Consider the following 23045-nt stretch of genomic DNA (forward strand, 5'->3'; position numbering starts at 1 on the left):
TGATTCTGAGTCCATCTCCATAGTCCACTCATTAAGCTGCATGGGTTAACTTAGCAGTAGTGGTTTACACCAGCTCACAAGAAGAGTACGCATATAACACAACTGCATCCAAGGATCCAACCAACAGGCAAGGAAGGCTAAAAATCACTCGAAATAAAATATAACAAGCTCTTTATTTTGTAAGCGCTTTCGTGGGCAATGACTCCCACTTCTTCAGACCTTTAATAAATCCATACACTGCAGAGCTCTTATATTTTGAAGCCAACACAAATTAACCTATCAAAACATTTACCTAACTGCAGGTTAATTGAACAATTAATCAACCATCAATCAAACGATGTCAGTGGTACAGCATATCTAAATAAAAATATATAACATCTTTCAAAAACTTTAAAAAAACTAAATGAAATATATATTAAAACCATATAAATGCATATAAAAACATATAAATAATGTACATAAATACAGTCTCTCCACTATTTAAGAATATTTAACATGAATACACATTTATATACGATACTGTAAAAACCGTCAATGCACTCAGGTTCTGCTACTACCTGCAAAATATCCTGTTCCTGAGAGTGGGCTTAATGCGAATCCTATTGTTTAGACCTTTACCCCTATCTGCTTGCAGTCTAATTATCCATCTTGTTTCTGATGTTTTTGTCTTATTGATTATGTCACTTCCCCTCTCATTCTCTCTCACATTCTCCATAACCAAAAATCTGAACATATGTTATGGTCCCTAAACAGAGACATTCTTCACCAAAGCATTAGTTATATCCAAATTCCTGATGTTCAGCAGATGTTCTCTTATTCTAAATCTAAATTCCCCTGTTCATCTTCTCCACATAGAAACTGCAACATTGGTTGCACATGGCCAAATATACAAAATTCTTAGTGTTACAATTGGCTGTCATTTTGAACTTAAACTCTCTCCTAGTATCTGGGTGTGTAAATGTATTACTTGTATCAATCCATTGGCATTGATTACATCTATTGCTTAGTTCCGTACCCTTATGTTCAACTGTAACTCTCTCTGTAGCTTTGGATAACAAAGGAGTCTCGTTAGGGATTTTTTGTTCTTGAACAAGAACCTAGGTTTTCCACCCACTATCTCTCTGATTTGACTATCATGTGTAAGTATAGGCCAATACTTTTCAATGATGTCCACTATTTTATTATCATTACTGGTGTAATGAGTGGGTACTCTAAGCGTACCTCTCGTCCTACCAATCAGTTTAGATCGATTACTTTGCCCCATTGAAAAATATGGATGTTCTTCGTCTCACATTGCTGCAGTCATAACCTGTGGGTAGTCCGCTGTCCTCGGTCGGCCCGAATACCAAAGTGTTAGGCTGGCGTCGGTCACGGGCGCTCAGAGCTGACGTCAGTATGCCGTAGTACTTAAGCGCATGACCGACGCCATATCCTCAGTCTTTCTTGCCGCGTGGTCCGAAGCAGAAGCAGTGTTTGCAAGTGCCGTTCGGCGTTCTGAAATTTTCGTTTTTCGAGTTTCAGACCGAAGACCAAGTTTACTTTGCCCCATTGAAAAATATGGTTTACCAGTTGAAGCGCTCAAGCCTATGGCTTCATCAAGGACAAGCTCTCTGTTACTGTCCGTGTACCCCCTCTCTTTAAATCTCTGCCTGAGATCTTCCACCTCATTAGTAAACACTTCATCTTGTGCGGTCAGTCTAGAAACTCTTAGAGTCTGGCCTTTGACCACATTTTTAAAGATGTGTTTAGGGTGCATGCTCTTTCTTTGTAAAAGTGTATTCTTATGGCAACCCTTCCTATAGACTTTGGTGGATAGTCCCCCTTCATTAGTCCTATAGACCTTCACATATAGGTAATCTGTTGCTGTTGTTGAATATCTAAGATCAAATTTCAAAAAGGGTGTAGTGCTATCCATCTCCTTATGAAATTTCATCAGCTCTTCTTCATCACCTTGCCATAACAAAAAAAGATCATCCACAAAGCGCTTGTAAAACAAAATTTGGGGGCATTTATTGTTCAAAATATGTTCTCTCTCCCAGGATGTCATTAATAAATTGGCATAACTATTTGCACTCAAGGTGCCCATGGCCACCCCATTCTTTTGTAAGTATATTTCATGGTAAACAATCATAGCATTATTAATAAGGACCTGCCCCATAAGTAGATACACTAATTCTATTTGTGTGCCACTATATGTTCCATCCATTGTTAAATATTCCCTTAACATTTCTAGGCCAAACTCATTCGGAATAGAGGTGAATAGGGAGTGTACATCTAATGTCACCATTAAAAAGGATGTCTCATGGATCTGACTCTCATTCACATAATTAAATAGGTCTATCAGAAATTGCTTTGTCTCTCTAAGAATGTAATTGTTCTTATCCACTATTGGTCTCAATGTTTTCTCCACATACACTGATATAGATTCAGTCGCCCAACCTCGTCCTGAGACGATGGACCTCAAAGGGGGAATACGAGGTCTTTGTGAATTTTTGGGAGCCCCTGTATGACAGCCAGAAGGGGATTGGTCACTTTAAAGTAGTTATATAACTCAGCTGTGATCCATTTATCAAGCAAACAATCATACAAAACATTCTCCAGTTTTATTAACATAGCTTCAATTACTTGAATTGAATAAATGCTTATATTTCTTAACATCTCTTTCATCTTACCATCATAATATTGTTTATCCATAACTACAACTGGGCCACCCTTATCAGCTGCTGTTATTACTGTAGAATCATCCATTTGTAAATGTTTTAAGAGCTTGATATTCATTTCTATTTAAATTATTGAAACCAGAATCCTTCGCATTTTCTAACGCATCAAATATCTCTTTCTCACATAAACTTGTGAACACTCCACAACAGGGTGGCTGGGAGGAATGAGTGTACTTGGTTTTCTGAATTCACGAACATATATGTCACTATTATTGCCAAACAGTTTCAATTGCAAATTTCTACCTAACATTTTTAAATCTAAGATACTTTCAGTTACCTCCATCTTTGGTGCAGGAATAAATGACAAGCCCTTATTTAATAAACTCATCTCATCTGATGTTAAAGTCTTAGAGGAAATGTTCCATACCAGAGATTTATCATTTACTTGCTGTATCAGTTCCTTTTCAACATCCGACTTTCTGGTGAGTGCTGTCGTCCTTTCCTTTTGCGGCGCCCTCTGCTCTGTGATCTTTCCCTCGTTATCTCCTGATGTGCTGGATGTAGTTTGATGGGTAGAGTGCAAAAAAACGGGGACTGTCGATATAGATCGCCTGCCATTTCCTCCGATGTTTGCTTAACTTCTGATCTATTTGTAAATTCCTGGATTTCACTTCTGTGTGTAGTCCCTAGTGTTCTCCATCCTTGATGCTTGGGCGCCCTCAGGTGGTAAGACCAATGAATTCTTCGGTCTAGTCCCAATAGCTCATTTCTATTGGAAGCCGCACTAATGTTATCCATTGGTGTGGAAACCACATCACTACTGGATTGTCGGACTTTTAATGTGGTATTGCTGTCAATAGCAGTCTGTGTGTGTCTGTGGCCACACGAACACATGGCCCTCCTTAAAGCCTCTCCTGTCTCTCTTTAATATATCAAATTTCTGCCAAAGTAGCCTTCTCCAAGAGAGAGAGAGATTCTGTAATAAAAGTAATCTTTTCTTCCACTAACTCACACAGATAATTGTTATACAAGTGTCTCTGTTGTTGCAGTATATTATTCATCACCACCACCACCTCTTCTTTATCAGAATATTCAAGAAGTAAGCGCATATAATTAAAACTCGGCTCTAAATTGATCTGTTGCCACTTGGAAAGCAGGATCCAACCAACAAGCAAGGAAGGCTAAAAAAAATCACTCAAAATAAAATATAACAAGCTCTTTATTTGGTAAGTGCTTGGTTGCAGTTGTATTGTTTAATTACTTTTAGTTTCATTTTCTTGTATCCATTCACTCGAGCTGTGACCTTGTTAGTGTTTTTAAGATTACGCATTCACTTTCCGTTGTAATCTCAGCATCTCAGTCTTTCATGTGAGCCTTTGAAGAGAATGACTTATGCAAACTTCTTGTGCCTCTTATTCTGAATTTATTAACCTTTCAAGTGTGGTGATTTTACTGAGATTTCACTAGTTTTTTCAGTATTGTGTTTTTACTGTGATCTTAAGATCAAGCACGGACTTTACAGATGGATCTGTGACTTCCTCTTCAAAAGGATGACAGCTGGGTATTATATTTATTTTACATTTGTTGACTGGGATAGTCTGACTGGATATATGTCCATTTTCAGTGGAGGCCCGGGGAGAAAAGCTCCAAGATAATAATACACATTGAACATTTAGTAAATGCTAGTTTCAAGCAGATTACAGTCATAAGCAATACCAGCATTTAACACATATAGTACTGACATTATAAAACACTTTGCAAAACATAACATTATTTTCATAGTTATATGTACATAACATTACATTCAGGTTTAAGACACATTGAGCAGCAGTTATACAATTGACCCTTCCTGAAATGGTGTGGTAGAGTTAGAAGTAGTTGAAGGTAAGGCACCTAAGCAATAGAGAGGTCACTAGTTGGGGTTAGTGCCAAAGATATAACCAATGAGTTTTGAAGTATTTCTTGAGTTTGTTTTTGAATCGAGTTAATGAAGGTTCTAGGGTCAGGTCAGCTGGGAGTCTGTTCCATGTTTTTCCAACAGAGTTGGCAAACAGAGAGTCCCCATCTGAGTAGTTGGATTTGTATGTTTGAACTAGGAGTCTAGTGGATGATTGCAGTGGCTGGGTGCTGGTAAAGGGGCTGATAATATTTTGAGTGCAGGTGTATTTTCTGGTTGGGAAAGGACTTTATGTGCCACTATTAGCTGGTTGAACTGCAGTAGGCTAGGCAGTTCAAGCCATCCTAGGCAATTTAGGTTGTGACAGTGGTGTTTCCGGTAGGCTGTGCTAGTAGCAAATCTGGCATTGTGGTTATAGCAGGCTGATAGTTTATTAAGATCTGTTTTGTTTATGTTGGAGAATAGAGGTGAGGCATACAGAAGAGTTAATATTAGATGGGAACGGGCAGTTGCAGTTCTAGCAAGTGAGGTTAGGAAAGGTTTGATTCTGTGAAGAGAGACAAGTTTTTATTAATGGTTTTGATAGTTTGAGTGATATGCACATCAAACTTCAGGTTGTTATCAATTATGACACCCAGTAGTTTAGTTTGGGCTTTTGGGGAGATGATAGTGCCATTGTTAGCAGTTATGTTGAAGGATGGCAGGGGGGTCCTGCATGTGGGGGAGAAGAGGAGCAGCTTAGTTTTGTTGGAGTTTAGGATTAGACGTTGATTGGAGAGCCATTTTTCCACTATAATGAAGGTATTTTGGGTTAATGTGAATAAAGTAGCTGGTGAGGTGCCAGAACAAATCAAGGTGGAGTCATCCGCATATTGAATGCAGGTAGCATCTGGGATGACTGAATGAAGGTCGTTGATAAAGATGAAGAAAAGAAGGGGTCCTAGTATCGAGCCCTGTGGGACTCCTAATGTGATGGGTAGGCGAGATGATAGCTTGTCCTGCCATAGGACTACCCGTTGCCTGCCCTGCAGGTAGTATTGAAACTATTGGAGTGCATGGTTGTTTGAGGAGAAGGCCTTCAAGGTATTTATAAGCATTTTGTGGTCAACCATGTCAAAAGCCTTGGATAGATCTAGAAAGAGTGCTGAGGATAGTTTGTTATTATTGCAGTTGTGGTTAATGACATTAGAGAAAGAGAGGAGGACAGAAGTAGTATTGTGGTGTGGCTTAAAGCCATGCTGAAAGTTGGACAACAGCTTGTTCTGTGTGAGGTAGTGCATGAGCTGTATGTGTACACACTTCTCCATAATTTTAGCTAGAAGTGAGAGAATAGCTATGGTTCTAAAATTTGACAGCTCAGTGGAACTGCCTTCTTTATGGAGAGGTATGACAAGGGAGATTTTCCATATAGTGGGTACAGTAGCTTCAGATGTAGCTCTGTTGATCAAGATTGAGATTGGGTATGCTATGGTATCAGCAGCCTTTTGCAGATAGTCTGCTGGGAGGAGGTCGGCAGCCAGGGTGGTGGGTCTTAGTTTCTTAAGTAGGGCATGAATAAATTGAGTAGGAACAGGTTGGAAGGTAAAGTGTGTTTGGGTACTGGGTGTTGGTGCATTAGAATTAGAGCCATTGGGAGAGAGTTGGCTGGCTCGAGACTGGATAGTCTCTGTGAAGAAGCTGTTGAAGTTATTAGCAATGTCTACTGAGGATTTTTATTGGGAAGCTGAGTGGGGTGGAGTGGCAGTTTGGCCTGGGTGGAGTAGTTTGTTTATTCCTGCCCAGAACTTTTGAGGTTTGTTGTGGTGTTTTTGCAGTAGATAGTAGTAGTTCTTTTTGTCTAAAGTTATGGATTTTTTGGTGTCATTCCTTAGCTGTCTGAATCTTAGTTGATCAAGTGGGGCTTTTCTTTTTCGGTAGGTGGCCCATGCTTTGCTTCTGAGTGAAATTTTGGTTTTGGTATCTTTAGAAAGTCATGGTGCAATATTAACTTTAGTTCTAATAGAGCGACTGGAATCATGGGAGTTAAGAATAGCAAGGAATTTGGTGTTAAAATATGCTACTGCTTCATCTAGGGGGAGACTTTTTAGTACTGACCAGTTGCATGCCTTAAGTTCATTTTGAAACTTGTTGAGAATAAAATTCTGGTTGCTTCTTAATGTTCTATAGGTGGGTTGGTAGGAGCAGTCTACTTTGAGCTTGATTACATAGGGGAGACAGTGGTCACATAGGTCATCAGGCAAAGTGTCTGATTTATAGTTTTTAAGATGGGTATTGATGATTATCTAGTTTAGGGTACTTTCCTTGTTACTGGGTTTTCCTCTCCTGGTGGGAGAGGTTATTAATTTGAGTAAATCCATAGAGGTTTATGTGGGTTGTGGGGGTTTCACAAGAGCAAGTGTTCCAGTCAATGTTAAAATCCCCAAGAACAATTGTTTCTTGGGGGTAGTTATTGGATAACCAAAATAAGAAGTCTTCTAAGGTTTCTGTGTTGCTCCCTGGGGGAATGTAGACACAGACAATGTTTACATTTTTGTTTTTATTCATTTGTAGTTTTGAGATAAGAATTTCAGCATTATTGAACTGGGGTGGTTGTTTGGTGTCTATGCTGACAGGATAGATTGTAAAGTATGGCTACCCCACCACCCTTTCTGGTGGTATGGTCTACTCGAAACATATTGTATCCTGGTGGCAGAATCTCATGGTTCTTGGTGGCAGGCTTCAGCCACATTTCTGTAAAGCATAATATATCTGGGGAATGAACAGCTAAAAGGGCATGCAGGTGCTGAGTTTTATTTATGCTCCTAATGTTTAGATGGCAGGCCAGCGGTGAGTTAGGAGGTCTATTTGTTGTAGCTATGGTGGTAGGGGATATAGTAGGGGGATTAGGGTCAACAGGTGGGGATGGACCAGTGTTTGGGTGGATGTCGCCATCCTTTGTGAGGTTGTAATGTATCCTGTGTATGAGTTTTAAGATTTTGTATATATTTCCTACTCTTGCATGTTCCCTCCTCTTTTAGTGTATTAAGGAATAGCTGTACTCTGTGTTTATTTCTCCCAGAATGAGTTTTCTCCACTGGAAAATGATTCTCGCACTGTGGCATGTAAAGTAAATTGTTTGCCATTTTAAAGCTCTCTTCATTTGTCTCTGCATACTGTGTTAAGCTTGCATGAAATCTGAAGGTAATTTCCTGACAGATTTGTCCCTCTGGTTTAAATATTTTTTAGTGCATAACATTTATGATTTTTTGGTCCTCATCACTTTCTAGCCATTAGCCCTCATTATGTTCATCTGTTGACCCATTTATTCCCTACAGAGTGAGTGCTGATTGTGACTCAAGTCATGAAGACCATTATTCAAACAGCCATCAACTCTTCCTAAAAAGAATTCTAATCTCACCCCCTGATGGCTGATATGAACATTTGTGTCACCAAAGGTGCCTACAGTGTCCTCCCGTTACATGTGAATGTGGGGGTATCCTCACAGCATGTATGTGGACACATGCACACATATAAGGGGCCTACAGTTAGTTCCAAGCCCTCTGTTCTGATCTGTCCATGTTGAGCATCAGACAAGCCTGTACTTTCTTTGTGCCAGTGATGGACCAAATACACCAGTCCTCTCCCCAGTGGATGGAAAGCCAGTGCCCAGCACTCACCTCCACCTTCCAGTGTTTGCTGTTCCTTTACTTGGGTCATCTGGGGCACAGTTAGGGCTTTATCCCTCTGTGTCACTGAACTGCCTTACGTTTATGGTTTTTGGCCTAAGAAAAGCATTCCTAGAGTAGATTCTGTAACCCTGCACTTTTTCCCTTCAAGTGAAACCATAAACCTTTTGATCTTCTGAAGTTCAGGATTATTGTGAAGGTACAAGTCATCTCTTTGGTCACAATTTAGGGAGTATCTGGGGCAGAAATGGCATGAAATATGGTACTTCTGGATGAAATAATCAAAGAATGTGAGAAGTCTTTTTAGATCTTAAAAAAGCTTTTTATTTTCCCTTGATAGATAACTAATAATGTTACATCTATTTTTTAATACTGTGTGCCAATCATTATACACATTACAAGGAACCATATTCTGTTCTAATTTGCGTTTACTTAAATACCTGTATAATGGCATTGATTTGTTAATTTATTGTCTGATTGCACTGCATTTGTATGTTGAAATGTGCTATACACTGCAGAAAACTCCTACCAGTTACAGACTGTCAAACTATATATGCTAACAACTACATCATTAGAATGCTGGGTCACGTGACATGGTATCAGGAAGTAACTGGACAACTGATCATCCTACAAAAATACAAGTTTGCTATACTTACTAAGCATAGTTTTGTGAAATAACTAAAGTAAAAACTATTTTATAATCAGAAAGCCCACTTTACATATTGAGAGCAAAGGTGCAGCAAAAAGAAATGTTAACAAAAATCTTTGCACTTGAACTTTAAACTTTACTCCTCTTCCTCCTGAACATTATTCTGTGTGTATTATTCCCACAATTTCCATTTATTTCTATGTAGTTGTGCTTCCTTTTTCTAAATATCTCTATTCCAATTAGAGTTGCCACCTTTTTAAATTCCCAAAGTGGGACACTTTTTGTAGAAATGTACGATTTTGCAGGACAGACATACCCATGGCCAGTGCAAAGGACAGAACTTCAGTTTTTTTGTCCAAATAAAAGCTTATTCTTGTAGCATTTGAGTTGCTTATGCTATTTTGTATAATATTTAGGTGCTTTTGATACAAAAATAATTGTTTTATGCAACTATTAAAGAAAATGTAGTAAATATTTTTTGTCTTATAATCTCAGGACATTTTCCATTTTTTAGATTTTTTTTACAGGACATAACTGACCAAATTGGGACTGTCCCTGGAAAAGAGGGACAGGTGGTAACCCTAATTCCAATTTTTTACGTCTTTATAATATTCACTATTTCAAATACAGTTGGTTTAGACTTTGATTTTCATTTTCTAGTTGTTTTTATCAGCCAACAGAATTAAAGTCAATAAGGCCTTACTATGCCTAGGCAATTCAAATCCTGTGTCCCATTTCAAAATATCCTTACTTATAGGATATGACACAGGCTGTTTGCTCTCCTAATATTTCAGGCACAATACTCTGTAGGGAATATTTAAAATCTTCCAGTTCATTTATTACACTTCCAAAACACGTGTTCCCAGTTATCTTTTTATTTCTCATTACACCTTCTTTGAAGTCTGCTTGGGGTATTAAAATACCTATGCAAACATTTTCAAGCAAAAATCCTAAACTTTCTGGACTTTGTTTCATACTTGAAAGACATACATATGTCCTTCCATCCTTTCCATGTAAATTGCTTATCCAAACTCTCTTTCCATGAAGAACTCTGACAGAAGAAATTTTTGTGGTTCGTGCCATGACTGTATTCCTTCAGGATCACTATAAATTAAGGAATGCCTTCACTGATTCTGGTACAAATTATTTCTTTTGGGGTATGATTTGGACTCTGGCACATGTCTTTGTTTCTACAAGAAGAGGGTATGGCTTCCTATTTCAGGGAGCAGAAAGTGGGTTCATAGTCACACCTTGATGCACCTTTTATGGCTTAGAGGTGCCACTCTTTTCACGATCTTAACTCTGCATGAGGGTGCCCCACTGGATGATGAGGTGCCATTAGATGTACTCCTCATACTCCTCTGGTCGACCCTGTAGGGAATTCTTGCAGGTTGGTTGTTAGCCGTACACCTCTCAGTCTTACTGATAGTTGCTCATACCTGTGATGGTGGGGTGAATGTTGTAGATGATTTCCCCATTTGCAACTGTGGACATCTCCTAGAGCTAACAGTCTACATTTCTTGCATCATGGGGGATTTTCTGCTGTGTGCACTCCAGAGGTACATCAGCTTTGCATCAAGGGTTAAACATAACCTTCCCCATGTTATACTCCTTAAAGCCAGATAGGGGAATGGACACTGGATGGGTTTCCCAAGAATGGAAGAGAAATTTCCAAACCATCTTTCATCTGTTGTCCTTATTCATGTGCTTGATGTCCATGTCCACGTAAGAAATGGCAAGGCTCATTCTCATTGCCCCATCAATATTCAAGTATGTTTGTAGGCATTCAGGTCATTTGTCATTCAGAAGACTTTCCTGATCTATGCTGGGCATTTCCTGTCAAAGCTGGTTGGATGCTCCTCTAGAACCTTTAATCCTGCTAGAACTCTCTGCCAGGTTTCGGAGATTACAAATGCTTTGACTAGGCAGATATAGTCTGTCAAATGAAGTGTTTCTCCTTTTAGGTGAAGAAGTATCCTCTCAGACTCAGAAACTTGCAGACCTTTTTCACTGACCCTAGACATCTATCTGATCTGTGTTCAAGGTGCACATTTAAGTCCATCATTACCCAGTGGTTGGCATGGCTGCAAGACTGTTAAGCGGCACAGGTTATTTAAGTAGCAGTGCTTCATGTCTGACCACTACTGAAAAATCCTTCTCATCCTTGGAACTTAGACTTTATGTGATTAATAGGCGTGCTTGTCTGTCCTTTGAGTAGGCTGGCTCAGCAGGCTTGAAGTTTGTTTTTTCGAAAACGCATTCTTGCTGGCAATTCCTCTGCCTAACATTGCAGAGTTCTAGGCTTATGTCTGCAAAGAAAAAAAAAATGTTGCCTTTCACGGGGATCCACAGTGTCCATTAGGACTAAGTCATGTTTCATTGTGAAAGCTGTGTTGATGTTTTCCTTTAACCATTCCAGTCATCTCCCTCTACTCTTCCTGGGAGCTTGTGGACTCTTCATAACCTTGGATGGACACCTTTACCTCAGGCTTTACTTCATAGTGGTGCCCAAGCTGACAAAGCTGTGCTAGTTGTTTGTCATCTTTTTCTTTGGGTAAGGAGGGTATGACAGTGGAGAAAGAACCACCCAATTAGATAGTTTATTCCTAGTGGGCAGCCAACCATCCTTTGGCCAGTGCAGTGAAAGGCCAATCAAATAAAAGGTTGCATCATCCAGCTTCTGCTTCAGGAATATCTGATCTGATATTGTAAATCCTCGTTCATTCCTTACGCATGGGTATCTGTTCCGAGCTTGGAACCAAGCCAGCCATTTTCCAAGCTCGCGTCAGCTTCAAACTCTCAAGCTAAACTCTTACCGAAATCCCCCTCTCCCTGTTACTTCAGATTTCATTTGCCGCGTTACCATCCAGTTGTGTCAAGCTACTTCTCTTGAGCTAAGTACATCAGTTGTTGTTTAATTGCTTTACAAATTACTTTTCTGTGAGAAAAGTTCATATTTTACTGTCTCTTACCCTATCGCATCTAGCGTTCATAATTTCCTCAGGTTTTTCTGTTTTTTTCCTTACTACTTTTACCACGAGGTATTCTCTCTTTACCATCGTTGGTAATCTTTTTCCCTTTTCTCTCCCATACCTTCGGGTACTCTCTTGTACCATTGTTGGTACTTTTCAATTAATTAATTTGCTGTCGTGGCAGATAAAAAAGGTAGTCCGGGGTTTAAGTGGTGTTCTGATTGTGGACACAAACTGCCTACTTCTGATGCACACTCTTTGTGTGTTTATTGTTTGGGTGCTTCCCATTTATCTGTTGAACCACCCTCTACTATTTGTGAGAACTTTTCTAATAGAACTTTGTTGGAAAGGAAAAACAAGCTGATACTGAAGGGACGTCTAAAATCTCCCTTTTCAGATGCTATTTCTAGGTCGGAGGTCTCAACGCCTCCTAGAGCCCATAAGAAAATGGATGTTTCTACTAAGGCTAAATCCTTGCCTTCATCCCCGGCTGGGGACTCTCACCAACCAAAACCTAAAAAGGCTAAATTTTCAGCTCCGGAGCTCTGTCAGTCAGCCCCAGTGCTTTCAGTGCCTAGACCTTCGGCTCCATTAGTGATTTTGGCTCCATCCTCTCCTGCAGCCTTCAATATATCAGCACCAAGGGGCTCCTCGGTTCAGACCATTACCACTGTATCAGCACCGACTGTTCAGTTGGCGCAGATCATGACCGCGTTGGCTCCGAGATTTTCCTCAGAACCGAGGCCTTTATTGTTGACTCCAGTTTTGTCGGTTCCAGCTTCGGCACCAACTCCCATTTTGGCAACGACAACTACTTTGGCACTGATCCCTGTATCGGTGCAGACAATGACCTTGGCACCGATGACTTCTTCTGTGCAGACAACCGTAGTCCAGTCTTTCTCGGCACCATTGTCCTCGGTGCGGTCAGATGAGATGGGCACCGAGTCTGCCTCTTCTGCGGACAGGCCTGTTTCTCCCTCAGTCTCCGTGCAGTCCACTAGAAGCCTTTCCGAACATGATGTGTTGCGCCTTACGGACCAGGTACTCTTGGCCAGAGGTATCCCACCCCTCAGGAACTATCCGTCCTTGGGAGGTGATCACCCATCTCCAAAGACCCCTTCTTATTCTCCCCCTTCATTGCCTTTGAAGTCCATGGATATAGCACAGTCTTCCCCTTCTGCTGTTCCATTTATGAATCTCACTAAGAAATCACAGTTGCCTTCATGGCAGGAAAGTTTTGCTATGACCCAGGATGTCAGCTGTGACACGCATAGCTTGCTGCTCCACAGCCATCCAGGGACTCCAGGTCGGCAGGCTGAGCCACGTAGGGGAGGGGTGACCCCTGCCCTAGACATACATTCCTCTTCGGGTGGACCAGCCTTCCAACTGATGGAGAAGGCTTTTGCTGCTACTGGTGATACCGGACTGTCTATACCTCCGCCCTCCTCTGGTACACTGGTTCCACAAGTCGCATCTAGCGGACTCTGGGTGCAAGGGCCACAGGACATATTCCCTCAGGAATCCCCTTTTTCGCTGTCTTCTCCAGCTTCTCTCACTGAGGAGGTCCACCGGAAAAGTTTGTGTGAGAGAAAGCAGATGGACTCCACTCCACAGAGGAGTCCCTCACCGAAGACACAGATTTTGATAAGGGGGAAGGATCCCCTCGGTCACCCTCTGAGGTATCCTTTGGCGATATCCTCGAAATTCTGAAACAGAGAGGTGACTGGCAGTCTTCTAATCCGACCTCTGTGGAATCTGTATTCCTGCAGGCCTTTCGCGCCTGGCCCCCTACCTCCTGGGTTACTCCACCTGCCGATGAACTTGTCCGGCTCATTGTGCAGCATGTTTGGGAGGCTGCTGATACCATCGAAGCTATTCCCCGGAGGCCAGATAAGATCTTGTCCCCACCTGCTTTGGATCCCCATTGATCCAAAGGTCTTCCTGCGGTTGCTTTCATGGTGGAAGCCAGACTGTCCACCCACCTAACAGAGTCCTGGGCCCTGGACAGGATAGGGAAGCGCACCTTTGCTTCAGCGACCATTGCTATCAGGTCCCTGAATTATATGACACATTTCACCAGGCTTCAAAGGGATCTGGTTTCTGAGCTCTCTGAAACCTTGGCTGGTGCCATGTCTGATGAGGTCCATGACAAAGTGGCCTCTCAGCTGGCCACCATTGAATCTATATCTAACTCTTCTATGCAACTGATATCTCACGCATCAGAAGGAACAGCGAGTTCAGCTGCGGTCTTGAGACGACACGCCTGGATGCACTTGTGCAACTTCGCGGAACCCTTTAAGTCTTCTTTTCTTAATGCCTCCATTGAGCCCTCTTCGTTGTTTGGGCCCAATGTTAAAAGCACATTGGCCAGATGTGAACAGGATGGTAAGACCCTTTTTGCCATAGGTATCTGTTATTTTTCCCCTCAACGTGCTTTCTCCTGAAACCAAAAGAGTGGGAAGATATGGTTCAAGAAATCTCAGGGTCCTTTCCATGACACAGGGGCCGAGTTCTTCCCCAGAGGCAGAGGGGAAACTCACAGGGAAGATGCTCCTTTCGGAGCAGAGGGGGACCACGTAACCAGGGTTCCAGGGATTCTTTCCCTGGTCAATCCTACCAGCACTCCTGAAGAGCGGCCCAAATCCTTTCTTATGGAGGTGGTTGGGGGACGTTTCTCCTTGTACCCTTCTGCCTAGCTAACCATCACCACCGATTCTTGGGTACAAAGGATCATAACCAGAGGTTATCATATCCCCTTTGATCTTTGTTCCATCCCTTCACAAAATCAAAAAATCTTCCCGACTTTCCACCCAGTCAAAGGGAAGAAGCAGCACTAGAGATAGAAATGCTGCTAAGAAAGAGTCATCCAAATAGTCCCTCCAGACCAGATAGGATCCAGATTCTACTCAAGACTATTTTTGCTGCCAAAGAAAACCGGGGACTGGAGACCAATTTTGGATCTCAGTGTATTGAACAAGTTTGTGAGAGTACAAAAATTCCAGATGGTCACAATACAGTCTATCCTCCCACTTTTGGAAAAAGACGATTGGATATGCTCTGTAGATCTTCAAGTTGCGTACTACCACATAAAGGTAGACAGGCCATCAAGAAGATTTCTGCGCTTCTGTGCGGGAGCCAGTCACTACCAGTTCAGAGTACTGCCCTTCGGACTCTCTACAGCCCCCAGAGTGTTCACAGAGTGCATGGCAGTTGTCACAGCTCACTTGCGACTTCAAGGATTCCAGGTATTTCCATATGTAGACGACTGGCTCATTTCTGCCCCCACCAGACATCTACTGAAAAAAGCCCTGGCATACTCTCTCCTCGCTGCTCAAAGGCTAGGCATAACCATAAACTGGCAGAAATCCAGTCTCACCCCATCTCAGTCGACAGAATTTATAGGGGTTATCTTGGACACAAAAAAACTGCAGAGCTGCTATTCCAAAGCACAGAATTCTAAGGATAAAGCAACAACTAATTCCAATCCTTTCAAAGGAAAAATCCATGGCTCACTCAGTTCTACAGCTGTTGGCTTCCATGGCAGCCTCCATCACCATTGTTCCCCTGGCCAGGTTTCACATGAGGCTTCTACAATGGCTGCTGCTCACCCAATGGTATCCTTTTCAGCATCCTCTTTCAGCCATGATTTGAGTAACCCACAGGTGCAAACAGGATTTAAATTGGTGGATGACACACAGTCTCTCACAATGGTCTCGCCCCTTCTCCCCCCAGCAACCCAAGGCCACAGTGACCACGGACTCCTCCCTGATGGGGTGGGGGGGCTATTAGGGACAGACAGTCCAAGGCACTTGGTCCCAACTGGAGGCCCATCTGCATATAAATGTTCTAGAGCTGAGGGCGGTGCTACTGGCGTTGCAAGCATTCCATCCTCTGCTGCCGTCTGCGACAGTTACGATTCAATCAGACAACATGGCGGTGGTCTGGTACATCAGCAAGCAAGGTGGAACCAAATCTTACCCCCTTTGTCGAGAGGCCATGAGGATATGGCAATGGGCGATGGCTACCAACCGTTTTCTTCTAGCAACGCACATTCACGGGAGTTCCAACGTGATAGCAGACAGACTCAACAGGTGCATTGTTCAACCTCACGAGTGGTCCCTGAATCCCTTGATAGCGGCGGAGATCTTCCACCCCTGGGGCCATCCTTGCTGCGACCTCTTTGCATCCCTGACCAACTATAAATGCAGCAACTACTTTGCCCTGATTCCCCCTCCGGGACAGTCACTCAGGGACGCTCTAGTCCACGATTGGCCCTCAGGTCTTCTTTACCCATTTCCACCCTTTCCCCTCATTCCCCAGTTTCTGAAGAAAGCCCGGTGGTTGAAGAGCAAGGTGATCCTCATAGCACCATATTGGCTTCGACAGGTTTGGTTCCCCTTCCTTTGGCCTCACCTACTAGATCGACCATGGATTCTCCATCCAACCCCGGAGTTGATCTCACACCCACAGAACCTGATTCATCCCAACCTAAACAGCCTGAAGCTAACGGCTTGGCTACTCCAATTCCCTTGATTGCCAGGCAGAATGATCTTTCTTTACCAGTATGTGATATTCTCATTGCTTCTCATAAGTCTTCCACTAGAATTACTTATCTGAGCATGTGGAAAAGATTTACCTGTTGGCTGAAAGATAAACAAGTAGACCCCTTTTCAGCACCAGTGTCGATAATACTAGAGTATCTGGCCAACCTGTTTCAATCGGGTCTATCAGCCTCTACCATTAGAGTTCATTTGGTTGCAATTTCTAATTTTCACGAGGGTGTCCAAGATTCCTCTCTTATGTCCCATAAATTGTGCAAGACCTTCATAAAAGTTGCGAATCATCTGAAGCCACCTTTTAGAGAACCTATTCAACCATGAGATTTATCATTAGTTCTACAAGCTCTGATAATGACACCTTTCGAACCAGCCTCTTCTTGCGACCTCAAGTATTTGTCATGGAAAACCTTTTTTTTGGTCGCTATTACTTCTGCCAGACGTATTTCTGAACTTCAAGCTTTATGTATCAAGAGTCCATACTTGATTTTTCATAAAGATAGAGTATCTCTGATTACTAATCCATCATTTCTGCCTAAAGTGATCTCTGAAATGTCCATTAATCAAGCCATTGAATTGCCAGTTTTCTTTCCCAATCATTCAAACAGAGGAGAGTATTGCCTACATACCCTAGATATACTCAGGCAAATCCATTTTTACTTAAACAGGACTAAACCCTTTTGTAAATCTGACCAGTTATTTTTGGCCTTTTCTGGACCTAGATTAGGATCTGCTGTTGCTAAGGTCACATTAGCTAGATGGTTGAAGGACTGTGTGACCTTCATTTATACACAAAGTAGTATCTCGTTGCCTACTACCATGAAAGCTCATTCAACAAGGTCTGTGGCAACTTCTGCTGCCTTCCATGCCAGAGCTTCTTTACATGACATCTGTGCAGCTGCAACTTGGGCTACGCCTCATACCTTCATCAATCATTACAAATTTGATTTGGCCTCCAGGGGAAGAGCATCTTTCGGTTCTATGGTGCTCAGGAATGTTCTTCCATGAGAGCCTCCCAGGATAGAGGTAGCTGGGAACTCTGTCCCATGCGTAAGGAATGAACGAGGATTAACAATATCAGATAAAGAAGTTATGTCTTACCATAACGTTCCATCTGTATTGTTGATCCTCGTTCAGTCATTATGACCCTCTCTCCTTCCCCATCATGTGGTTTCTAGTGGATCTCGCCATCCGGTTCTCTTAGGTTATTTGACCAGAGGTAGCCTCTCTCTTCTTTAACTTGCAAACTCAATCTGAGGTAACAGGGAGAGGGGGATTGTGGGTAAGAGTTTAGCTCGAGAGTTTGAAGCTGATGCGAGCTTGGAAAATCGCCGGCTCAGTTCCGAGCTCGGAACCGATACCCATGCATAATGACTGAACGAGGATCAACAATACAGATGGAACGTTATGGTAAGACATAACTTCTTTTTGTTGACATTAGTGACACAGCTGTCTGGTCACTAGCGTCACTCAGTTCTGCAGTGAAATCCTGAATGTCAGGATATTGAGGAACAATTACACTGAAAAATAATGCCCAATTCTGAAAGGGGTGTAAAATTGAACTGCAGGTGTTTTTTATTTTGAAGGGGGGTGCAAACTCCTTACACAATGATGTACAGGGCAACTCCCCCACACGCTCTCCAAATTTATATACATAAACTCCTTGGTCGCATCAAGTTGATTAAGGGAGAGATCTCCCAGAATAAAGGAATCTCTGCTGCTACATACTTAGAAATTGCATTGGCAGTGATTTCCTGTGGAAAACAGTATTTGTCATTGTGTTCCTTGGTGTTTTGTGCTTTGCACAACTGATGCTGTGCAAATTTCACCTCTGCCACCTGTAGATGTACAGTATTTCGCACCTTTTACAGTCATTCTTACTTGGAACTGCAGTCAAGATGTCAAGATCAGTTTAGTACAGTTGTGCCAGATGGTTTGTCCTTCCAAGTTTGCTGTCCTGTATCGTCATCAATATGAAAGATTTTTCTACTTGAAATCTTTCCTAGCTGCCCTTCCCAAAAGTCCCTTTGAAATAAAATGAAATAGTTACGTCGGCACTTTTTGTAGAAGCTGATATTTGAGTCTGTCCTCTACACTGGCTGTTTTATTAATCTTTCCTCCATCCTTCTATTGTTTGATTATCTTTGACTGATAATTGCAAGTACAACTCATTTGTGGTCTGCTTAGGCTGGACCAATGACGTAAGAATGACGTTGCCTTCAATTTTTGGAGTGGTGATGCGAAAGCCTGTGCCGGTAGTGATGGTGTACTTCAAGTGTGGAAGTTATTACTTTTTGAAGAAGTTGCTGAGAGAGAATTTTGAATGATATTTTCATTGTCACTTCTTGTGGAGGACACACTTAAACATCAAGTGCAAAGGATTTTTTTGTAATGTTTCTTTTTGTTATAATTATGCCCTCATTTTGTAAATTGTTTTTTATTCTAAAATGTGTATTTTTTTACTTTGGTTACTTCAGTGGGCCTATATCGCATCAACTTTAATAAACTGATGTTTTTGTTTAATATGTGCTGAGCACCTCTTCATTTACTTCCTGATTCCATGTCACAGAGCCCTGCCTTCTGATGATGTAATAGAGGGGAGAAACTGTGGAATGGCATGTTTTTTTTTTTTTTGTAGTCTGCAACAGATTTTTATTACAAAGTAACTACAGCACAATCAATTACTCAGTCAAACAAATCAGTAAATATATACATGTATATTAAAGTGAAACATAAAAGTATGATGAAACAAGATACAATTCTTAGTAAAGTGCATAGTGCTTGGCATACAGTGTAATACACAGATGTAAAACTATCAAATCATTATCTACTAATGGATTGATCACATTTAGGGAGAAAACTACAGATATGTGAATAACCTCAATGGCTGATCTATTGTACAGTGAGTTCATATGTTAAATCTGAAGGAATTTGTACTGGAAAGAAAACATTTGAAATAATTTGTATATCTGTGAATATAAAGATGCAGTGAAGTGATAATTTTGTAGTAAATAACCAGCCATTTTCTACATTGCGATAGTTGGTTACTACTGTGTCACATCTGAGTTATCGCACTGTATGCCGAGTACAATGCACTTTACTAGAGATTTATTTGTAGCTCAGTGTGGTCGTGTGGGTTTCCTCCAGGTGCTCCGGTTTCCTCCCACATCCCAAAGACATGCTGTAGGTGGATTGGATACTCTAAATTGGCCCTAGGCGTGAGTGCGTGCGTGTGTGTGCTTTCCGTAGAAGGTTGGGCGCCAGGCTGACAACTCGACACCGTAAAATTCCACTGCCAATCATGAGCAGATAAGTGATCCGCTGTGGCGACCCCTAACCGGGAAAAGCTGAAAGAAGAAGAAGGAGTGCACTCATTGCTTTAAACGTGTTCAATCAATATATTGGTGGACAATAATTTATTAGTTTTGCATCTGTCTTATTACACTGCATGCCAAGCACTATATACCTTACTGAGAATCTTATCCTGTTCATCTAACTTTTGTTACCTTTCACTTGACTGTAGATCTGCTTATTTATTGATTTATTGTCTGAATAACTGATTATACTGCATTCTGATTACAAGTAATAAAATCTACTGCAGACTACAGGCGACATGTCAACGCACTACAAACTTTCTCCTCTCTACTGCATCCTCAGAAGGTGGTGCAGGATGACATGGAATCAAGAAGTAATTGGACAGTTGCTCAGCATACAATAGACAGAAGTACCAGTTTATTAAACTTAATAAATATAGGTCCACTGCAGTAACTAAAGTAAAGACAGCACATTTTAGAATAAGAAAGACCATTTTACAAGATGAGGGCATAATTATAACAAAAATAAATGGTTAAAAAAAACCTTTTCACCTGATATTTAAAGATCAGATGACACTGCTGTTATGCATTTTATACCTTCCTTTAACCAGTTGGCCTAGAATCTATTACAGGTAATATTAATATTAAGTATTTTAAATATTATTAAGTAGATACGTGGGATATAAGTGGTGTAGTGTGTTATTACAGAGATGATACACATAGTGAGCAGAATATAATTCATGTTTGGCCTATGTGAAAATGTATTGTTTGGTCACAGGGGTGCACTCTGGGTGAGCGGGAACACCCCCCCCCACATATACAGTCTTCTAGCAAAATAGGAGTTATCCACAGCTCTGCTTTAGTGTACTGTCATTGTGCAGTAGCTTAATTTTAAAGGTTTTTTTTTTAATAAATACCATTATATTGCTCACACTGCAGTTTTGCTTTATCTGTTTGGTGATATGAGTCAATATAGACAGCTTTCAGTGTTTTTCACATGCATACATCCCAGAATGTGTTGATGGGTTCTCAGTATGTCTGTGTAGTTTAGTAGGTGCCACTGTTAACGTGGCATCACAAAGATAATGGAGAGGAGGTTTTCTAAGAGGTAACAAAAGCATGTTTTATTGTACCCTAACTGAGATAGCTGATGTAAATGAAAAATTGAAGCATGTTTTAGGGGAATATATTAAAATGGTAACATGAGTTTTTCTGCTTAGTGGTGAGAATAAGGTGTTAGCTGTAAATGTAATTGCATTCTGGAGTAGCACTAATCTGTTTCAATGTGGCTACAAAACTCATTTGTTAGATGTATTCATTTTACCTTCCAGATGGAGTGCATTGCTTGTTATTACGATGTAAAACATTGCTGCTGCATATTTCTTGTCTTGCTTCCTACATGCTTTACCATTAATGCATATGACAGATTAAACTATCAGGTGACACCTTTAAGTTTATAAAGCAGTTTTCACCATAAACATAATGTGCAGCCATTAATTGTTGATAATCTATATCTGTACATGTACTTTTGTGCTGCAGGAGCACAACTGAAGACTATGCATAACCTTAGATTACTGAGAACAGATGTACTTGATTTCTGCAAACACAAGCGCCATTATCGCAGTGGAGTGAAGTTGCACCGCCTACAAACAGCCCTGTCACTATACTCAACCTCCCTTTGTGGTCTGGTACTATTGGTGGACAACCGCATTAATTCTTACAGTGGCATCAAGAGAGGTGAGTGTTGCAATCTGAGCAGAAGACGTGAAAAGTAGAGAACAAGTATAAAGTTGAATATACTCTCACATTGTAAAATTTCCCATGAGAGAAGCAAAAATTGCCACAGTGATAACTAATAATTGTTGCTGCAGTCTTCTTAGCTGATACACAGTGCTGTTGAAATCAAATTCACTGAATTTTTTTTTTCAACTGACTTTTTCTTTACAATTAATTCCTATATTGTATAGTACTTCTGAAAAGTATATTGAAACCTGGCTAACACTAGTATCCTTATAATCTGACGCTGCATATTTTGTATACTTTCAATGAGAGTTGATTGTTTCGATGCCACATTCATAGTCTGGTGACAAGCCATGGAAGAGGACAGGCTTAGGAGGCAATTCAGCAGTATCTTCTTACAGCACCTCCAGTGGAAGTGTTAGGTCATATTTTGGAAGGGAGAAGGGATTACATTATATTTGTGAGGTAAGAGCCATGTGGATATGAGGAGGCACATCTTTTTGGGGCTAGTAATACATTAAACATTATGCCAGATGTATTCTTTACAAACTGTGATATAAACAAGGAGCAAATCAGGATTACAAGAAATGCAGTGGTAACCCCCATGTAGTTGAAGTAAAATAACTTGATTAACATGAAATGATGCCTCTAAATATTTTATATTCCTACTTACTAGGGTGCATTATTCTTTTTATATTTTTGTTAATAGGACACAAGTTTGCCTTTTTAGGGGCAACCTGGTTTTCATGCTCTGGTCATGTGACTTAGAGTTAAACAGTAGGCATATGTAGAAGGAATGACTCGGACTCTGTCCTCTTCACTACAGAAAGTAATTCAGCATACAGTTCTTGCCGCTTATTATTGATGATACCTAGAAGTGAAATACTGTATTACCCTTAAAGTGTTAGTGTATAACCGAGTGTTGTGCTTGAACTTTTGCTGTACCTGGCTTTGATTTAGCTAATTGTATTTATGTCCTCTAATGTATTTGAATTTCTGTATGTGTATGTATTATGTGTGTTTTTATGTGTATATATCTCTATCTAATGTACAATATGTTTTATATATATATATATATATATATATATATATATATGCTTAGTATAACTGATCACAATACAGAAGAAATATTAATAAATGCATCTACAACTTCTGACAGATATCAGAAAAAATAAAAATAAAAAAAAATATATATATATATATATATATATATATATATATATGTGAAAGGAGGTACAAAAAAACAGCCCACAGTGATTCCTTAAGCTTTCGTTCCTTTTATTTCGTATCGGAACTTCTTCAGAATGGATCAAATGTCAAGGGACTTATGTATAACACTAGTAGCATGGATCATGAATAATACAATACATGTAATAGCCAATAGTAAACAAGAACATCACAGTAAAGAATATACATATGTATGAATGATTAAATACAATAAAATGTCACACTCACATAACCTGTACAGTGTTGAATAGGAAAAAAGGTCAGTGACCTATTTTTTCCACTTTTTTGGAATAAAATTCTGTGCAACACATAGAAAATAAAAAACATTACTGAATGAACGTACTTCAAAATTAAACCTTGTAGGA

General features: G+C 40.6%; 1 protein-coding gene across 3 annotated transcripts in view; it reads left to right on the top strand.

Annotated features, from left to right (window-relative positions):
- Positions 1-23045, top strand: part of CCHR11.PART0H12orf4 (chromosome chr11.part0 C12orf4 homolog) — a 919017-nt gene that overhangs the window by 213615 nt on the left and 682357 nt on the right. For all 3 annotated transcript variants that reach the window (XM_044087562.1, XM_044087561.1, XM_044087563.1), the window contains one exon: positions 21253-21450. In XM_044087562.1, coding sequence (XP_043943497.1) covers positions 21253-21450 — 198 coding nt within the window. The remainder of the gene's footprint in view (positions 1-21252; positions 21451-23045) is intronic.

The sequence above is a fragment of the Protopterus annectens genome, chromosome 11.part0 (genome assembly GCF_019279795.1).
Source record: "Protopterus annectens isolate FY-2018-M chromosome 11.part0, PAN1.0, whole genome shotgun sequence".
In the NCBI taxonomy this organism is placed as follows: domain Eukaryota; kingdom Metazoa; phylum Chordata; order Ceratodontiformes; family Protopteridae; genus Protopterus; species Protopterus annectens.